The 22946-nt window shown below is 25.5% G+C and overlaps 1 protein-coding gene and 1 non-coding gene across 2 annotated transcripts; one reads left to right on the forward strand and one right to left on the reverse strand.

Moving 5' to 3' along the window:
- Nucleotides 1-847: 847 nt before the first annotated feature.
- LOC135928813 (ras-related protein Rab-27A-like) lies at nucleotides 848-11434 on the forward strand (the record flags this gene model as incomplete). Its single annotated transcript, XM_065465277.1, has 6 exons — nucleotides 848-1156; nucleotides 1568-1726; nucleotides 4829-4914; nucleotides 6267-6421; nucleotides 10525-10597; nucleotides 10938-11434. Coding segments are annotated over 6 exons (1098 nt in total), but the record flags the coding sequence as incomplete, so codon positions are not given.
- Trnap-agg (transfer RNA proline (anticodon AGG)) lies at nucleotides 4576-4647 on the reverse strand. The gene has a single exon. It is a non-coding gene; the product is annotated as a tRNA-Pro (tRNA).
- Nucleotides 11435-22946: the final 11512 nt, after the last annotated feature.

Raw genomic sequence — 22946 nt, forward strand, 5'->3', positions numbered from 1 at the left:
GTTAGGGCAAACAGTTATCTTTCTTTTGTTCGCGCTCTATTGAATCTACACCCCTTGCATTCCATCTTATAACAAGCCTCACAGGTTTACGTTTCATAAGCCCATATCTCATCCTATAGTCAAATAACCTAACATCTACCCGACCTGTATCCACTAAAAATACAAATACGTTGGCCCTAACTAATACTATCTTCCATGGTTTCCCCCAAACTATATACTTAGAGGCACTAGGCTCTATCAAAGGTATGCAAGAAATGGAACTCTTAATAACAATGATCTCAACGAGAGAATCCAGAAGATTTTTTTCTAAGCATTTTTTCCCACTTACTTACATCACTCCTTTATAAAAAAAATTTAAGTAATATACTTTTTAGTATAGGTGAACTTCCATTTATTTTTTTGTAAAAATTTAAATCGATTTGATCTTTACGTTATTTCCTCATTTGTTATAGATTTTTTTTTCATTAAAAAAAATAAATAGAAAGAGAAATATTTGACGGGTAATAAAAAAAAATGAAGTACATTCTTTTAGAGCCCTACAAGTCGGCTATGACTGTATCGGCCCAATTCAGGTTTGGGCCTCATATAAAAATTGAGACCGGTCTTGAGAAGCGAAAATTAAAATTTTAGGTTTCCATAAGGTTTGATAAGATATCAATTATGAATATCTTATCGAATAACTTATAGGATTCTGATTTTCTTTGAAGATTGATAATTTGATTTATAATTTTTTTAATCATTCACACAAAATATAACTTTATATTTAAACGTAAATTCTTATTTAGACGAACAAATAAACGCTTTAGGCACACCGCCATACGCTTCTAATAAAAATAGGGTTTAACTTATTGTAGAGAACATCATAGATAATATCCGCCTTTTTTCTCATCATTCTCCTAAAAATAAATCTGCTGCCATTCCTCGCTCCAGGCTTATCAGACGACTAGGAGATAAAGGGGAAGATGCCAATTCCAACCATCTTCTCCGTAATGATAATAAACCTATATTATCTAAACATGGAGATAATGATAACGTGACAAGAAAAATTATTCACCTGGATGATCATCTTAATAACGCCTTGGGCGATAGTAATTACGTCTCTTCCGGCCACAAAGAACCTTCGAGTAAATCGCAACATCAACCACCATCGCAATTGGTATATTATAATAACGGGTCATAAGCACGAGGAGGGGGGGGGTGTATAATGTAATTGCGTCACTGAAATTAGGAGGATAACTAAGGGTTACCCTGATAATACATATGCAGTCAGTATTCATCTAAAATTTATGTTTTGTTTATGTCTTGCTTTTGCGAGGAGTTAAGAGGGATCCTCGCTAAATTTAAATTTTTTATAAAATTACTCCATAGTTAAAAATGCATAATATGCTGACTCTTTTACAATATGTAAAAAAAAATTGAGATATTTTTGGAATGGTAAGATTTGAGGAAATAAAGCGTTAATTTATGAATTCAAAATGAAATCAAAATTATTTAAAAAAATACGTATATCTAAAAAAAATGTTCATTTTACATTGCATGCTTTATATGGCATTAAAATATCAATCAGCTGTCCCCAGCTACAACTTCCTACGACTATTTGATTAAGCTTCTGGCCTTAGGAGATTCGGGTGTGGGAAAGACTAGCATGATTTGCCGCTATACAGAAGCCACTTTTAGCAATCATTTCATAACAACAGTCGGGATCGATTTCCGGGAAAAAAGATTAGTTAGTTTATAAATCGCAAAAAGATTTATTAATATATAATTTCTAAAATGTTAATTATATCAGGCCCGGATAGGTAAAAAAAACGGCCAAGTCATAAATGTTTTTCTCCGAATTTTATGATGAGGTTTACGAATTTTTTGCTTATATATACAATGTATATATAGTAAAGCTTTCCTAATTTGGGCTCTTGATAATCCGGCGACTCCCTAATTTGACCCAAAATTTTGAGTCCTAAACAAATTCATGTTAACTAACTTACTATTTTAGACTTGATAAATTAGGCTGTCGAATCTGGCTAATGCTGCCCAATGAATATTAGAAGTTATCCGTCTGATTAAAAAAAATTCCAGATCAGTTCTGGCTGGGTAACTTGGACAAAATATTTTTGCAAGTCAGAGAATTTTCAAAAAAAAGCTTGGAATTTGGCAAATTCATGTTTTTTCCTTCATAAAAAATTAATTCGGGCCGAGCCTATCCGTTTCTTAAATATATTTAAAAAATAAGCATTTAAAATTGAGACTAATAATTGTAATATTATAAATAATTTGATATTTTTCCTAATTTCAACCCAAAACACTTATTAATAATAACTCCCTAAAACTTTTTCCGTTTTTTTTATTATCTACGCATTTGATTTATGTAGTGTTACTAGACGGCTCGTTTTGAGCCGATTTTTTAAATGAGGCTAACTCAATATTTTAGCTAGAAAAATATTCCCTAAGCCTCGAAATTTCGCTAATAGTTGTCCAAACCTTTGTTCCTTATACAAACAAAATCTTCAAGCTTACGTAATATTATTCTGGATGAAATGTTGAGTTAGCCGTTTAACAACACTAGATTTATGAAGATTCATTGATAATCTAAAAAAAAAAATTATTAAAATTTCACACAAAAAAAAATATATATTATATATATAATAATTCATAATTTGTAAAAAAAAATTTTTGCTAAAAATCCTACGGTTTTTTTTTAGAATTAATTAATTAATACGTCCTTTGTAAAACTAAAAAGACAAATTTTGTCTTATCTCTAATTCGACATAACTTTTTTTTAAAAAAAAATTAAAATATAATATTTTTTTTAATAGTTTAACGATAGCTATAAGGACATTTTTATTATCAAATTATATAATAAATATAAATATTACAAACAAACAAAAATCATTTTTTTCTCTTTATTTTTTTAAATATTATATAAAAGCTTTGTAATTATATGCTTTTTATATGAGGCTTAAAATTGTAATACTTAAATTAATAAATCTAATTTATTATATTATATACATGAGACATAAAACTATTAAATTTTGTTTATTTTTTTGCCAAAATAATATTTGACTCTATGTAGAAATATAAAATTTATTAATGTAGTATAGGGGATAAAGAAGAAAAATAGCATATTATTTTGGAGAAACTTTTGGTCAATTAATTCTATTTTTCAAAGGCACATATTTAATTTAACAATAAAATGCTATCATTATATTATCCTTTTTGTAATAAAAATAAAATTTTTGTCAAATAAACCAAATATTATTTTTATTAATTTAAACCTTTTTAAATTGAAGATCTGCATAGCCTGGGCTATCCCATTAAATTTTTAGCCCACTGCTTTTATAATTTACCTTAAAAAAAATTCCTGACTTGGCCCGCAGTTAAATTTTTTGTACAAATTGCTAACAATTTTAATATCTATATCTAATTTTTTTTTTCAAAAGCACTTATACTCCTCTAATGACCAATATATTTCTTTCTAAAAACCGTTTTATAAATCAATTGTGTTTGATGCCTTTATATTACTAATTTAATCATATCATAAATAACTGGTATAATTTTTTTTGTGAATTATCTATAATATTTATAGATTTAGTATTTTTAGTTTAGACAGCTTTTAAAATACAAGGAAATAAGCATATTGTAATTTCTTTTCAAATCGTTAATCAGATATTCACTTGAAATTAATTTAGCCTATTAAAATTTTAATGAAATGTGCCTGGCCCGTCACAAAATATTTTTTAAGCCAGGCAGGCCCAGCCCGTTAGCCTAGCCTTTGGATGGACCAGGTTTTGTAGATCTCTACAATAAATATAGCATTTTGAAAACAAATTATAATTTCTAATAGGTTTTTTTGTTGAAAGTTTTTCTTTACATTTCTTTTCAAATCTAATTTTTTTCTTTGTCAAATTAATGAGATGAAAAAAGAAGTTTTCAATACAATAAGCTTAAGTTTTCATTTTATTATTTAATATTATTAGATAAATATTTTGTATTACAGTGTTGTGCAGATTTAATTGAAAACATTTCCATATTTTTTAATTTATTTATTTAACTTGTAAAAATTGATAAGAATATATAAATAAGTTATTTAAACAATTTTTGCAGGTAAAATAATTTTATTTGCACATAAATTAACAAATATGTAACATCAAATATACACAATAATATATGTCAAATCAAACTATTTATTATTATAAATAAATGTTTTGGATTCATCTCAGTTCATAATTATGATAAACCATTTCCATTATTCAAATTCCATTTTAACAATTTTTTTAAAGGAATTAAAATGACAATTATAAAATATGAAATTGAATGACAACTTATTTACTCTCTGTATACAATTACCATTATGTTTTAATTAATAATATTTTATTGATTAGTAGGGATATTTTTATTCTATTACTTATTTTATTTATGATGGTGTTAAAAATAAAAAATTTGTATATTGTTTATTTTTTAAAATGAGCAATTGATATGAATGGTGTAATTAAATTACTAAATTTTAAAGAAAAATTGTTAAAAGTTATTATATGAATATTAGGATAAATTTCATTAATAAAAAAAAAAAAAAAAATTGGGGTCGTCCGGGATTTGAACCCGGGACCTCTCGCACCCTAAGCGAGAATCATACCCCTAGACCAACGACCCACTTATTCAAATATAGAAATTTTTTTTAATTTATAAGATATATGAATTTAAAATCTTTAATCAATGAAAAAGTATTTTTGAACCATAAGATAAATATATTTATACCATTCATTAAATGCACTTATTATAATGTGTAAAATAATGTTATATTTATTTAAAAATTAATTTGAATTATATATAGATATATAGAGAAATTGGGCAGGATGGTAATATCATACGTAATAATAGAGTACATCTTCAATTATGGGACACTGCTGGGCAGGAAAGGTAATTCATTCTTAAGCTTTAATTGTAATATAATGATAATCTATAAACAATTATAAAATATGGTGTATGATATATATTTTAGCCCACAAAATTATTATTAGATCGTAAGCAGTTTAATGGTGCATTTTTTGACCAATTATTTTATTTGGAGAGAGGGAGGGGGATAGAGATTTTTATTTGAACAAATTGAAATTTTATATTTTCAAATATAAAAATAATTTATCGGAGACCTGCCATATTTAAAAAGCAGTGTTGTTAAATAGTGCGCTCCTATCACGCGCTACTATTCCAGTAATGGTAGCTTGTTACATTTTCTAAAAAAAAATAGTGGTATCTCGTTACTAATTTAGAAAGTAGTGATGTCGATAAAACAATTAACACAGGGTATAAATTTCATTTTAAGATGTGCCAAAAGGTTTTATCATCAAACGAGAAGATTAGTAGTTTCAACTCGAAAAAACATTTAAAGGTAATGTATCAAACAAATTTAATATCAATGTGTCGCTCAATCTCTTTAAAATAAAATTTGAATCAAATATATCTATAATAATTATTGAGCTAGATAAGTTTAGATGAATGATTTTCTAGCCTAGTCCAAACATTATATATTTCAACTAGCCTATGATATTCTTTAAAATTATATTATAAATTAAAAATTACAATAAATAATTAATAACATCTGATTTTATCTCAGAGTCATCTATTTATAAGAATAATTATTAAAAATTATTAACTGGATATTAAACATAGCTGCTATTATTCATCCTAGTTTCAAGTTGAAATAGCTAGTGATTTTAAATGGCTCGATGGGTTAATTTTAAAAACGGTCCGATTAAGATTTTTCTAAAATAATATCATATACGAGATTTACCAAATAGAGATACAACATTATCCGCCATCTTTGAGCAAAATCTTCAGTTTTATATAATATTATTTTGACTACACTCTTAATCGGGTCGTTTTTAAAAAGCGATGCAAATTGGGCTGTTTAACAAAGTTACACACCTGATATACAAATAGTTATTTTTAAATATGAAAAATCTCATTTGATTAGAAATATATTCCAAGACTTATAGAGTTTTATCCATACCTTTCAGGCAATTTTGTCTAAAATTTTAAATACTTAAAAATGCATTTTTATGTAGACTTTATATGAATTTTAAAAAAATACACAAAATGTTTATGACAAAAATTGTAAAATGCATAGGGTAGATACTCTACACATGCTTGAAGACATTTCAGTTGAATCGGTTTTTTTAAATATAAAAATAGTCCTCGGTAAAATTTAAAATCTAGAGATTCCATATCCCATTATGATATATGTAATGTTTACAATTTCAAAAAATGCTAAGATTTCGAAGCCTGACCGTAGCCTTTTTCAGGGATGCCATGGGATTTTTGTTAGTGTTTGATCTGACAAGCGAGCAATCATTTCACAACGTTAGAAATTGGATAGAACAATTACAGACCCACGCCTATTCTAATACTCCTGATATCGTTTTATGCGGTAATTAATATTTTCTTTCACATTATATTTGCAACTTTTCATAAATTGTATTTTATTTATTTATTTATAATTAATTATTTTGATTAATTTGCAAATACTATCATGGGAAAAAATAACTACACTTATAAGCAGGCCCTTGCAAATGAAGTGGCGAGCCGGGCAGCTACCAAAATTAGACTGGCTCCTAAATTTAGATTCGGTTGCATTGATTTTGATCATTTTTTAATTATTTGGTTTAGATTCACTTACTTTTTCTTTATTATATTTTTCCCATTTGCCTATTTTAATTATTATTTTACTAATTTGGATTTGAAATTTCTTTTTGCTAATCTTTTTATTAAAAGTTCTAAATTTCCTTTGCTAATGGCTTACTCTGCGTTCACAGTTTGCGCAAATTCACGGCGAAGTATACAAGAATTAAAATGAATATATTTATACCATATTTTGTATACATGGCCGCTAATTTGCGCAGTGAATGCAAGAGATTGCCGACTTCTTTCAATTTATTTTCGACCCCCACAGAATAAGGTCTTAACTGGCCTCTGCGTACAATATTTTTTTATAAAAATATACATATTATTTGCTTAGAACAAACAAATTTATAAATAAATTAATTCCATTCTTGGAGGAAGGGCTTGATCATATATAATTGAGATATTTCAGCAAATAGGATTGAAGGTTTTAAGGATTTCCACATATAAATTACAAGAGGAAACTACCAAGTTTTATTCATATTTAAAAAAACCCGATCAGAAGTTATATTTTAAGTATAATTTAATTAAATGCCCAATAATGTATATATATACTATTAGAATGGCGATTCGTTAATTAGATGTTTTCATACACAAGTTGGCTGTAATGTCATTCTATGGTTTGCCCGTCGACTAATTCTCCTATCGATCATATATTAAAGTACATTATTAAAAGACTTACAAACCAGAAAATGGTGTGCTTTACAACTGACTCCAATGTATGTATGCTTAAAATATTTAATGCAAGAATTGCTAATTTATTAGTATATATGTTAGTGGCAATGTGTTATTTTTACAACTTCAACTCATTTTTTGAGCGCGTTTTTTTTTAAATTTTAAATTTGATGATTTTACCAAAAATGTATTCCAGCATGGTTGGAATACCTACCATATGAATTGTAGATAATTTTATCCTAAACTTCTATTAAAAAAAACGTATATAAATTATATTAAAAGTTCATGGCAAAATTATCTGAAATTTATAGGGTATGTATTCCAAACATGATGGAATACACTTCCGGTAAAATCAGATTTTTTAAATTTTAAAAAAAAAACGCATATTAAAAAATTAACACATTACCCGGAAAAAAACGCATTTTAACATATACACATCATTGATTGATATCTAAGAAGTGAGAAATTGTAAGTTTCTACATTTTTAAACATATATTCCTTAGAACTCACATTGAATCTGACCTCTTTACTCTTGTCCTCTGCAATCCGCTTTTCAATCTTATTTTGTACATTATTTCTTTCTTAGACCTTATTAATTTCTTAAACCTTATACTTTTAGATTACCTTGAATCAAGTGAGACATTTTTTAGGATGTCAATTTTATTTCTTATTTTATTTTTTTTTAAAAAGCACATAATTCCCAATAATGATATATATTATTTTTTATCATAATTTAATATTGCGAAAAATATAATTATTTAATAATAACCAATCACAGTTATTTACAGTTTTGATTGGCATCTTATATAATAATTAATAATATTACAATGAAAAATAATCTATAATCCTTTGAATATGCCTATATATATTGTACAATAATATTAAAACTAAAACTAATGCCACAATATTAAATGCTAATCTGGAATTCTACAACAATTTTGCTTTTCTTTCTTTTCCTAAATTTTATTTATATTACTCATTTAATGTTTTAATTATCTTCATAATGTTTATGTCATTTTAAACACGAAAATATTCGCGTTAATTTTACTTTGTGTTCATATAATTATACTCTCTAATACTTGAATTTTAATTATAAATTAAGTGTATACTATTTTTAAATAAAATGCTTCAATTTCGTATTTCTTTGTAGGTTTAGATAAATTTAAAAAACATAAATTGAAGGAATTTTTAATTAAAATTTCTTTTTAGGTTAAACGGAGTCTTGGTTAAAATACACAATAATAACTTCGTGAAATTTAATTAATTATTAAGCAAAAAAAAAATTCTAAAATTATATAAATTAAACTAGTCAATATTAAGCATTTATCATCTGAGAAAAAAGAAAAACTGTCAAATTTGATTATATACCCTTTATAATTACTATTAGTTAGATGCTTCATTTACAAGAGAGTACAAAATTTTGAGGATGAATTCTGAAACCTATCTTCTCCCATACTTTTTCTTCCTTCCTTAATAGAGTTTATCTCCCCCATTCATATACGTGGTCGGTAAAGACGATTAAATAATGTTGATTTTATGAGTAATGGGTATTATTATATAATAATAATTAATTAAGTACTCTACTATCTTTGACTTAAACTCTATAATATTTTTAAATTGCTAAGTTTACCCTTAAAAATGCAAATAAACCTTAAAAAAAAATTTATGGCTCTCCATCTTGGTTAATGTTGACTCCGATATAAGATTATAATATATTTAATAACATGCTATAATTAAATAAATGAATAATTAATTCTTATCCATCAATAGAGAATAGGAAAATCATGTAGTTAGATCGAAATATGTTAACTGCTAATCTTTATCTCAGGTAAAAACCTTCTTGGATTTTGAGTCTTGGGTGTAATGCGATACCCTAGATTCTTGAAGAAGTTTAGGGCATACATGCCAAAAGAAGTAAGCTTTGTAGCAAATATTGGTATGAATAAAGGATTGGGAGGTAAAACATGCGAATATTTGGCAGATTTACTTCATTCTGCGTCAACAATAGCATGGTTTAAGTTGGAGAGTGCGAGAGGGTCTACACAAGAAAATCCCAGATTAAGAACTTACCATTCTTCTATGGAACTTTGGATAAGCCATCAGAACGTTTATCATCTGCGTTACAAAGTCCAGTCGTCTCAATGATTGAAGAAATTCCAGTGGGTTTTAAGGCACGAGGTATGGTGTTATTACATTTTGTATGTCTAGGAATCTACCTCAACATCGTTTTTTTATTTAGAGAGTGGCGACCTTTAGAGTCAGCAGGAGTCTGACAAAGTGAGCATGAGTATGGCAATCATATCACAACTAAGTCTGCGTCCGATAGCATGTCTTAGCTTATCGTTTGCAAATAGTACAAGATTACTTTAAGGAATATCTTTAAGAAATTCATTTAAATTAGTCCGGGACACGGAAATACAATATTGTGTTCTCCATAGCGATATTAGCCTAATTTTGGTATCTGTCGCTATGGAAGGTAATGTTGTGCTATTTTCAGGCTTACTAGAAATCTCACCTTAAGCTTACATTCTGTATGATTATATTTTTTTTAAAGTATTAAATATACTATTATTAAAAAAAATATTAAATCTTTTAAAAATGATACCAATAATTTTGAATTTTAAAATTAGACTGTAGCCAATGTTAAAAGATGAAAAAACATATTAAGATTAGTTTGTTTTGTTTTACTTTACTTAGCTAATTTTATATCAACAACTTAATATAAAAACGACTATTCTATATGTTAGCGTCAATGTGTTTTTTCTGGGCAATTAGTTATTTTCACAACTTTAAATTATTTTTTGAGCGCGTTTTTTTAAATTTAAATTTAAAAATCGGATTTTACTGAAAAATATATTCTATCATATTTGGAATACCCATCTTATAAATTGTAGACAATTTTGTTGTTACCCTTGGAGTCATTAATAATTTATATAAAAAAAATTTATATAAAATCTAATATAAATTTTATTAAGTTTCTAAAGTTCATGGCATAATTGTCTGAAATTTTTAGGCTAGGTATTCCAAACATGATAGAATACATTTCCGGTGAAATCAGATTTTTTAAACTTTAAAAATCGCGCTCAAAAAATTGATTTAAAGTTGAAGAAATAACCCATTTTTCTTATTTTTTTTACAAAATTCCATAATACTTTATTATTTATTATATTAAATTAGGCAATAAAAGTGACATAGAAGATAATCGACAAATTTCTTACAAAGACGCCTGTAAATTTGCCTCGGATTATAAGTAAAATATATCTTCCTTTTTTCTTTTACTAACAAAAAAAATATCTTGACTCTTTTCTATTTGATTTAATATGATAAAGTTGTAAAATAATATAGTAAATCTAGCTGAATAATGTTATTATATTAATTTTTAAAATAATTTTTTCCTGCGTTTCGTATTCATTTTATACCTTGCCAACGAACCCGCAAACTAGAGAAAAAAATAGGGCCAGACAGGGTAAAAACATTTTAACCGGACCGAAAAGCCTCTTAAAATCTTTCTCATGGTGATTTAGATTTATAGGCTATTATTCCTTAGAAAACCGTTCGAAGTTAAAAATAATAATTTCGTATTGATAAAGCATGACGTATTTTGAAACAAGCGCCCTCAGCGGTATCAACTTAAACGAAGCCTTCGATTATTTAGTTGAACTCGTTATGAAAAGGATGGAGGAATCTATAGAACTGTCTCTAAAATCTCGTATCAAAATGGCAACTGCCACCAAGTCATCCTTAGAAGCTCAGCAATCTCAATCATCCATGTATAGCGATTATGTCGCTGTCCCTATCAACATTGACAAAAGTATGGACCATCCGAATAAACCCGATAATAAAAACAAATTTAATGACAAAGGGTCAACTTTTGTGCCTTCTTCCAAAAGTAAGTGTCGGTGTTAATCCATGATTCAGAATGTGACCAATTCTAATTACTTTACAGAATTTTATAGATAAAAATAGGAGCCAAATGCTATTGTTATTAGTAAATAAAAATGTTATTCGTTGAACGATCACAAAATAATACATTTACATTTTTGAAATAATTTCGCGTTGTTGAAGACATTAATATAAAATTATTACAAAAGACCCCATTCTTTTATTTTAAATATTGTTGAAAATTTTCTAAGGAAATAAATAATTTTTAATGCGAAATATAATGCAATTATAAAATGAATGTTTACCAAAAATTATATTTTTGACAGGAATTGTTAGTTATTATAATATCGAACATATTATATTAAACTCATTCCTTATACTGCCTTCCTAGTGAGATCCGATCCATTAAAATATAACAGCTGTGGTAGAGGTTTATAAAATTCGGGGGTAGGGGGATGCTATATTGACTCAGGCTTTTAGGAAAAATTTGTAACACTTAAATCATAAATAGCGTACGTTTTTTAAAAATTTTGAAAGACCTGACTTTGCCGGACGGGAGACGTGTAAAATATTTTATTATAAAGATTTCTTATGAATCCACCTCACCCCACTTCCATCCTCATTCGAGGGAGAAGCGTAGCAATTGGATTTCTTTTTAAAAACAAAGTGTCTATTTACATATATCATTTATTTCAAAATTTTAAAAGTATCATTTCAAACTTATTTTACATATATTTAACATACTACTACTTAAATCTTTTTAAAATACTTTACTCGTTTTGAAATGATTTTTTAACCACATAAAATCGCTATAAAATCTTGTAGCGATTAGCGCGGGTGTGTAAATTGTTTTTTTTTCGCTCCAGTTCATAATTATTTTTATCGAGTTGTCTTGAAAAAAATTAAATATTTTGTAAGTTTAAAAATAAATAAATGAAAATGGGAATTGATGTATTTTTTTTAATGTAATGCTTGTTAAGCTTAAAATTTGAGATTATTTAGGTGTTATTAAATTAAGAATCGCGTCAAAAGGAAAAATTTGTATATTTAAAATCAATTTTGAAGGTCACATTTGCACACTTGGAGAAAAGTTTAGCACTTTTTGCCTTAAATTACTAGAAATAAGGCCAATTTAAAATATTCAGTGCCATGTGGCTAATGTTAGATCTTACTGTAGGGGAGACCTAAGTGAAGCTATTGATAGGTTAACAATGTAAACATGAATTACATTACCCTTGAGCATAAATACCTTAAATTTGATATATATTTTTATATTTGATTTCTTACATATGTTCATCATTTGCAAAACCTTCCTGGTTTGAAAAATTTTGCCCAAGAATTATCCTCTAGTTTATTTTGCCATTTAGCAACATATATTATTGCTCATACATAATTTAAAAATTTTCACATATTTTCCTTAAACTTATAACTATAAAAAATAAATTTTATTAGAAGTTTATAACTTGACTAGAAATCATGGAATAACGATTTGTATAATATTATATATATATCACTCTGTAGTTATGGGTAAAACGGTTAAAATGTTCAGTCTGATTATGAAAATTTTTTATTTTAATATTTACATTTACACCATATAAAAAGATATTTTTGAGCAAAAAAACAACATTAATAAATAGTCAATATAAAAGTATAATAAATTAATGTTAAGAATATATGCAATACACAATATTGAAAACATTAAAATTTCCAAAAACATATTGATAGAGGAAAAAGGCCATTTTAAATTTCACTTATGAGTAATAATAAATATAGCAGTATTATTTTATGTGTTATTTGGGATAAAATTTTAAAAATAGTTGCAAAGGGGAATGCTTAAAATGGACAGACTCTAAATGTGCTATTTTTGATAAAATATTTTATATTCCCGTATTGTATTGATTATTTTTAATCTAAAAGTGATGAATAGATGTTAAAATTGCAATATTTTGTTGAATAAAACTATAAAATTTTATTTTAATTACTTCTTAGCAATTTTACCCAAAATGGCACAATTTCATAAATTAATCATAACTAATAAGGTATTAAAGATAGATAGCTATACTTTTTTTTTCGTAGATAAAGAATTTGGTTACATATAAATCTATAATTTATTCCGTTTTGTTTAAATTTAAAAATTTTATGGTAAAAATGATAAATACTAATCATTTTGCCCCGGTTTGCCATATTGCCTTTTGGCCTTTTCATTTAATTTTTAATGTCATCACATCAATATTATGTTAATAATTGAATCCTACCATAAATAATAGCATATATTTTATTCCTTCTGCGCCAGATTTCCACAGCTGAAAATCCATAAATTGGTAAAATAAATTCTTCATTTTTATGAAATGTAAATATTGTAACTTCCCATTCCCATAGCAAGTTATTTTACCCTTTTTCCTTGTGGAATAAAGATAATTAACACTGTTATTTTCAAACTACTCCCAAAGGTTTTGTAATACTCATTTATTACCAGATGCTTTGCAATCTAAACCTAATTGTTTTAAAAAAATTAATTTTATGAAATAAAAAATGGCGCTACCTATTTCAAACTAATTCCCAGAGGTTTTATCTGTTCAACTATCCAAAACTTTTTATCATCTAAGGATGTTTAAATTTTTCATTTTTTTCCCTCATGGAGCAAAGAAAATTAGAACCAACAATTTCAAAGTATTCTAACACTGGTCAACAACCACCTATAATTTGTATCTGATCAAAAACAAAATTATTTAAAATTTCCCTCATTTTTAAAGAAATAGAAGCCCCAAAATAGCATCAAAATAATTGTCCAATAAAGCATAGCTATTAGCAATGTCAAATTCTTAGACTAATAATTTGGACTTTACAATTTAAAAATGGTTGGCTTAATAGTTACACTTTTTTGCTTCTTAAAGAGCAGTTTATGTTTGAACCATGTTTTTAATTTATCATTCAATTAAACTTTATTATATACCTTACCTTAAAGCTTTTGTTCAACATGGGTTACCGAATCTATCTACCCTTATTCCTTGATAACCACACTGATTTCCTTTACATTCATTCCTGATATTATGCTGAAAAAAAGAGTAACATTGTCTTAAAAACATTTATTTGAATTTGGCCATATTTGACCAGTCAAACATTGATCAATTGGCATATCATATTTGAACAGTCAAATACACAATCGTGCTCTACACTGGAACACATTACTTGTCAAATTAAAATATTTTTAAAAAAATTTTCCCAGTAAATGATTTAAAATTGAGATTCAGAAACCTCCATGAATTCCATATCCCAAGCAACATTAATTGATTTATTTTATAATTTAAAAATTTAAGAAAAATTTTGCTATTTTAATTTAGATTTTATTCTGCTAGAAGAAAAAATACTTGAGAACTTCCAAACAAGTCATTTTTTCTAAGTGTTGCATATTTAAACAATTTTTTATTCCAAATATTACAATAATTTGTTGAATCAATTTTTTTTTGTAAAATATTTAAAAAACAAACATTTTTTCAATGTTAATAAAAAATAATATTTAATACAAATTTATATTATGCTAAAAAAGCCACCAATTATTATTATTTTTTGTTTGAAAATAATAAATATGGAAACCACTTTGAAAATTGACATGTTTAGAAATGAGTGAGATTTAAAAAATAGATTCAACTTGTACCCATCTCAAATAAGCTTCATTCAAGCTTAGCCTCTTTTTCAAAATAAATTGGTTAGGGCTGAATGTTTTTTTAAAAATGTTAGGCCAAGCTGGCCTAATCTCATTTTGAAATAAAATACCAATATTTTTTTGTTTGCAGTTGTATAATGACCAAAAACGTTCTGTATACTAAAAAATTAATTCTATATTTAGATAAATTTGTGCCAGGCCAGTCAAACATATAATTTTTATTTGAGGTCGGGCTTTTGGGAACAAATAAAAAAATATATGGAATTAAGCCAGGGCTGACAAATTTTTTTAAAAACTTTAAGCCAAGCCAGGATTAAAAATTAGGCCTGATCAGGGACCCAAACCGTTATTTATAACGGTTCAGTATGTAAAAAATTATAATGGTTACGATTCTTAAGAAGAAATTTATAAAGGTTCGATTCGGTTCAGCTAATTATAAAGGTTTATATATAGTTCATTACGATTAGAAATTTTTTTTTATTGACGTAACACCATCTTCTAATTTATTTTTATAATAAGCATCTATGAATTATATATAAAAAAATTATATAAGATTCAAAATAACTCATTTTTAAATATATTATTTGAATGTATAAGTAATATATTTTCTAATATAAATGGATTCCTTTTTGTTTGTGATTACACAAATTTTAGCCCTGAAACCTGTGTTGTGGGAAGTGCCAGTACTATAAGAGCAAGTTTATATAATTCTGGATATTCAAATTATTTCCATTTCTAAAATATAAAAACTGAACTGGTTTAACTGTTTTTTATAAAGGTTCTTTTTACTCCTTCAAAAAATTATTATATTGGCTCGGTAACGATTATGGTACAGATATTTATAACGGTTTATAATGGTTTAACCGTTACGGTTCACTCCAGGTCCCTGGGCCTGAAGCAGATCACACGCCAATCATGAAACAAATATTTGGTCTTTACAAAAAAATAATATGGTCATTCCTATGGCCTAAAAGACTATATTAAAAATATTAGGAGCTATCAATCTTAGTAAGAAAGAAATTTAATCTCAAATATAAACAAGAGTTCCTTTAAATATACAGTAAATATAATCGATAACTCAAATGCCAATAATATTATATTTAAATAGTTTACAAATCTTAATCATATAAATTTTTATTAAAAATTTGTATTTTAAAATTATATATAAATTAAAGAAAATAAGAACTAATCATATTACTTTAACATTTAGTCTACAAATCCTAGCCATATCATTTTTTACTAAAAATTTATACTTAAGAATTATATATTTTAAGAGTAAAAAAAAGTTAAGTATAAAAAGTTTTGACAAAACCTATATGAATCTAAACAAATAAGTCTAATTAGAATGTTATAATATTTAAAAAAAAGTAATATTCTAATATTGTATACTTTATAATCATTATGAATTAATGATATGATTTAGATAATAATTGCCAATAATATTACATTTAACATCGTTTACAATTCTTAATCGTATAAATTTTTATTAAAAATTTGTATTTTAGAATTATATATAAATTTAAGAAAATAAAAACAGAATTAAGTTAAGTATAAAATTAAATAAACAATAATATTACATTTAACATTTAGTCTACAAATCCTAGTCATATCATTTTTTATTAAAATTTGTACTTAAGAAATATATATTTAAGAGAAAAAAACAGTTAAGTATAAAAAGTTTTGACAAAACCTACATGAATCTAAACAAGTCTAATTAGAATGTAAAATTATTTTAAAAAAGTAATATTCTAATATTGTATTCTTATATAATCATTATGAATTAATGATATGATTTAGATAATATTCAAAAACAATCAAATTAAATTTCTTTTTATTTTTTTATATGGTACAATTATTATAAATAAGATAAATTTGAAACATATAAATAAAACTATTTTGATATAACACGTTTCTTTTGAGACTTGGCTACAGTTCCTTCTCTAAACCCATTTCGAAATCTTCTTTGAACAATTTTCAAATGTCTCATTCTACCTGTTCCAGTGGTTCTTCTTCGTTTAGCCTTTTGAGACCAATTGTCTATAGGAAGATATTGTAATTTATTAAAATTTTAAATTTTACATTTTCTCATCTTCTTTTGTGGGTAAGCACATGATGCACATCTCCTTTTTTGAATGTGATATGCTCGTCTCCCACATCTTCTGCATAAGGTGTGAGTTTTTATATGCTTTTTACCAAAACTTGGTGTTCCTTTCGTCTATAAAATTTTATACTCATAAATATTAAAGTACAAGTTTACCATTTCAGCACGGAAAAGGGATGGAAATTTTGATTCAGAATATACCCACTAAAAACACGTTATTTTAAGATAAAGCACTTTCATGATAGTTATAATTAACTTTATTAAATATTATATATAACCGTGTTAAATTTTATTTAAGTTTTATTTTATGATTAATTACGATCATATTTAAATTATTAACAGTTATAAATAAAATATATAGAAAATAATCATTTTCTTTTTCCCATAATATCATCAAAAATTTTCTTAAATAGATCTCAACTCTAGCTATTCAGATACAGATTTATAATTATCTTTAATTTAAGCTTGATGAAAATTATATCATCAAACGATCCCCATAAGTATATTCTCCTCACATTTCTTTACAAGTTGTTTAATAACAAAGGGGATGGCTTAGGTATTTCTAACATTGTGAGTCTTCTATATATAATTTAGAAATTTACTTATTTACCAAATACGTATAATTCTATAAAATGTACATGAAATATACAGTTTTAAAAAAAAAATTTCATATTTTGAGGATTCTTTAAAAAATAAGATTCAATCACATTTTACTTAAAAATGACAAATATTTGTGTAAAGATATATTTAGGCTAATATGTTGTTAAAATTCTAAGTTTTTTCAGACTCTTATAAAATCAATTATGAAATTTCCTATTTTTTGAATAATTTCTATTTTGAAAAATAATATTAAGGTATAAGAATATCAAAGTTAAATTATCGGTATATTGTATCAAGTTGTTTTATAACCGATAATTTTTTAGTATCAAATGGTAATTTAACAATTATTTATAAAATATTAGCACAACTATTCCATTTAAGACTGTCATAATAGGTCCATTAAATGTTGTATAAAATAATGGAAAAAATAAATATCACCTTGATAAAAATTTGTTGGGTAACTTAGTTCTCGTAATTACAGTAGCGTCACTAGGAAACGGCGCAGGGGCTCGAGCCCCATTTTTAATGGATCCCTAATATCTCATCGAACGAAAAATATTTTTAGCCCCCTGAACGATTTATTTTAGGATTCTATTATATATTATATATAGATTTGTTATTATTTTTAAAAAATTAATAAGACTATTATTGTAATTTAAAATAGGGATTAGCTCAGTACAACTATTATGTGAATATTTAGTAAAACAGATAATATAATGCAAATTATATCAAAAAATATGTGATTACAAGGTAATTTTCCATAGTATTTTGGAAATAGAAACAAATAATCTGTTAACTGGTGATCTCATATAGTCTTTTTATAAATATTAAATCAATTTAGTATATTTAATTATTTAACAAAAAGAAATTTAATATATAAATTTTCCATATTAACTTTTACATTTGGCTACAATTTAAATATTTAATTTATAACAGCTAAACAATATACAAACAGATAATATTATATTATAAACAAATGACCATTTAAATATAAGGTATAATTATTACTTCAACTATATAAATTTGTATTAGGGAGGGCTATTTTAATTATTATATTCTATAAATTATATTTACACTATGTTAACAATTGCAATCAAATTCTCTATTAAAAATATTATTGTTGCATATATTTTTGTAACATTTAAAATTATCAGTTCCATATTCTTTTCGAAACAAAGGAATATTAAAATCAATAATTAATTTTCTATCAAATATATTGTCAAAACGTAGATAAATGTCATTTGCAAATTAATAGATATAACACGCCCTCCTTTCTTGAGAAATCAAATTTTGGTAAAGAATATAATTTGCGCATTTATATATACTAGTAGATAGCCGGTCAAAAATGACGGAGAATGAGAATTTTATTCGTTTTTTTAAGAAAGATGTTACCTTTTATTTAAAAATCATATCTAAATTATATTATTTTTAAACCTCCCCCCCTCCCCATTTAGGTCAAGTTCAACCATTGTCATTGAGTCCAACCCATTAGAGAGTGGAAACTATTTTTTGAGTCAAAATATATTTAAATGAGCTTTTACCCAATATTAAAATTCTTTGCAAATATATTACTGATTACATAAGACTAACATTTAACATTAAAAAATTTCAAGCCAGGTCCAAGCTCATAATATTTGGAAAAAATTTCTAAGCGTCCAAGACCTTATAATTTTAAAAAAAAATTCTCAAGCCTAGCTCAACCCATAATAATTTTGAAAATTTTTTTCTAGCCCGGCCCATAATAATTTGTAAAAGATATTCCCATGTCAGGTGCAAGTAAATATTAATCTTGAGGAATATTTTTCAAGCCCAGTCCAACCCATATTAATTTTCAAAACTTTTTCTAAAACCCGGAGATAGTTAAATTTCTAAATAATTTATCATCACATGAAGGGGAAATCTCGGATTTACCAATTAGTGGGTTAACTCCTTTTATCAAAAAATTTGATAAGGGCTATCTATATCTTTATGTTAAATACAAAAAAATGCTATCTATTTAAATTACAAAACTGTCATTCAATACTAATGAAACTTATATGTATTTATTTATATATTTTTTAAGAAATTTGTTTTTCTTGCTATATATATTTAAGTAATTTTTTTAAAAAATGATGCGGATTAATTATTATTTTGTGTTTTTGATAAAATTAAGAGCAAATCCTTTATAACATTTTAATTTTTGATGAAAAAAGCAACAAAATAAATATGGGCAGTCGTCTGCAGAGGAAATAATTAATGTATAATATCATCCCATTTAGGGTTGTAGGTGAAAGTAATGAATAATGACGGATTACCAAAGCAGTTTACAACACATTTCCTCCTGATAAAGCTGAGGCTATGGGCTACTGGTAAAAGAAGAACGCAAAATGATATTTCTGCCAAAGTGTCAGTTTTGGTATCCCCCTCTAAAATAGAATCATAAACGACATTGTTAACTCAACCATAAAACGGTCGTAAGTATTGTTATAAAGGCCATGACAAAACTACCGCATATTTTCCCATTAATAATGTTAATGAAATTGGCCGCACTACACATTCACGTTTGAACATCCCTCTAAATATTCATGAAAATTCCTCAGGGAATCGGATAAAGTATTATTTATATTAACTCCTAGTGACGTGAATGATAGTGGAATTAAATGCTTATATTTGTTAAAATTTAGGCAGAGGTGGCATAGGGATTGTGGTCAGCGTCTACATGAGCGGGAGGGGTAGGAACAGTTTGCATCCTATTTTTTTAAGAGGGTAGGGGGTAAACTGCTTTAATGGGGTTAGGATAAATTTTTTGGGGGGTTATCTATTAAATTTTGAGATGAAATAAGACAAAATTTATTGCTGTAAAAATTAATACTTTTATTATAGTATTAATATAATGCAATTCATCGGCCAAATCTATATTTTATAAACAATCATACACATTGTTTTCCAAATAAACTATCCTTTAAATGTAATTTAAAAGGTTTAGATATTTCAGCAAGCTCATATGCCATAATAATTAATTCATTGTAAATAATGTAGGTTTTATTTGAATTTATTATCTAAAAAATAAATTCTTTATATTCACAAAATTTCGATAGTTGGTAGTAGAGATAGATTAATTTAAGTTATTCTTTATAAATTCTTTTAAAAGAGTATCAATAAATAAATAGGTGAAAATAATAATAAAACACCTCCGCCGAAGGAGGCGTAAATTTTTAGGGGGGTAGACAAAGGTTTTTGAAGGGGGTTTGCATCCAGTGAAAATCCTGCCATGTAGACGCTGATTGTGGTAGTGGTGATAGAAATATCATTTGGAGGCAACTGGGTGAATATAAAATAAACATATAGATATAAAACATTAGATAAAAAACAAAATAAACCTCCAGAGGAGTTCACAGTTCCTTATTATCTTGGCCACCAGTAACTCTGGAACGGGAAAGGCGTTTTTATCGGCATTTTTTTCTTTGCTTATCTTAATAATAGATTCATCATATTTTGTAACAATGTGAGGGATTAAGATTGGGTTAGCCTAGACAAATAAAGAAATCAACCACAAATATAAATTAACTATTGTTGAAATTAAACAAACATTAATATACTGTAAACCTGTAGAGGAATCAATATTAGAAGTATATTTCTAGTAGTTGGGGGGCTATAATCAAAAAATTTTTTTTGGGGACTTATCAAGCCTATCCTATGACATTAATAATATAGACTGCCGATTAATGTATTTGAAGTGGCAAAAATTGAAATGAGTAGCGGCCATTTTGTGTTTGATCTTTTATGTAAGAAACATATGATAATTTCATAAATTTCAGGTTTATTTTTATTATATATTATATTTAAAACTTATCTTTTTTACTAGATGAATAAAAAGCATTTTATAAACATTTGCAGTTTATTACTTAATGAATATCTTTAATATTTTATATAGACTAATCAATATAAAATAAAATCGGTATAGTAATAAGAATATAGTTTAAAATTTTGTTATTTCTAGAGAAGTAAGGTTATATTATTTTCTTTAATACCTCATGAATATCTTTAAGATTTTTCAAATATATATCTTATCAAGTTAGAATGAATATTTTTTATATGAAATAATTTAATATTTTATGTTTATATATTCAATAACAAAAATCAAAGTGAGGAAAGATATATTATGATTTGAAATTTATTATATAATTTAATATATTTTTTATATTTTAAGAAAATGATAATATATTGTAGTGCATATGGCTGTAACCAAAAATATTGTTCAGGAAGCAAAATTTCCTTTCATAAGTATGATATCTCAAATTAAATATTCAGAATTAAATCTAAAGATGCAGCTTATATTAATAACCTATTTTTTCTTGTAAAAATTATTATGTCAGATTTGCTATGAAAATATTTAACATGTGATTTGGAATTTTAGAAATTACTCCAAAAACAAAATTAAATATATATGATTTTATTGATAAATATTTAATTATATAAAAAAATAATTTAATATAATTTCTTTTGTATTTATTTTTTTAGCAAATAAAAAGAGGTTATAATTTATAAGTCTTTTTATATTTTAATTTTGCTTTGAATTATGTTATTCCTTAATAATTATAACTATGCATTTCTAAATATATTTATTTAAATTTAATTCACTAAAGTATAAAAATTAATAATGAATATGTATATTGTGAAAAATAAAATAATCTTATAAAATTTTACAATAATAAATACAAATAATATGTATATGTTTTATTTACTTCTAACTAAAAGTATATGGTATAAAGTGTAGTTTTTTCTTACAAATAATCATCATAATTTTTCCTTGACCTATAAATATTAAAGTTAAATAACATATTTTTATAATACTTGATTTATGCCCTTGAAAAAGTACAGTTCTGTTAAATTTTTGCCTAAAATCTAATTTTAATTTTTGATTACATTAGGCAATAATCAAAACAGTATAACCATAAATGCTCTAAAAATGTTTTTTATTCATCTAGTAAAAAAATAAGATTATAAATATAATATATAATAAAAATAAACCTGAAATTTATTAAATTATTATATGTTTCCTACTTATAAACTCCAAACACAAAATGGCTGCTACTCAATTCAATTTTTGCCACTTCAATGATTTTAACATGATCGACAGTCTATAGTATTAATGTCATTGCGCTTATCATGTTCTTCTAAAGGTTTATTTTGCATTTGTTTATTATTAATGACTGATATATCAATATTTGAACAATTATAAAGAGGAAATAGGATGGGGTTAAAAAGTAAAAACAAAACAATTCTCAAGTTAATTTTATATGGTAGGATTAAAATAAAATACCATTCGGAGAGTCCAATTGGCAAATTAAAAAAAATAGGAACCTTGTAAAT

Source organism: Gordionus sp. m RMFG-2023, chromosome 4, assembly GCF_954871325.1.
Source record: "Gordionus sp. m RMFG-2023 chromosome 4, tfGorSpeb1-WG-v2, whole genome shotgun sequence".
Taxonomy (NCBI): domain Eukaryota; kingdom Metazoa; phylum Nematomorpha; class Gordioida; order Chordodea; family Parachordodidae; genus Gordionus; species Gordionus sp. m RMFG-2023.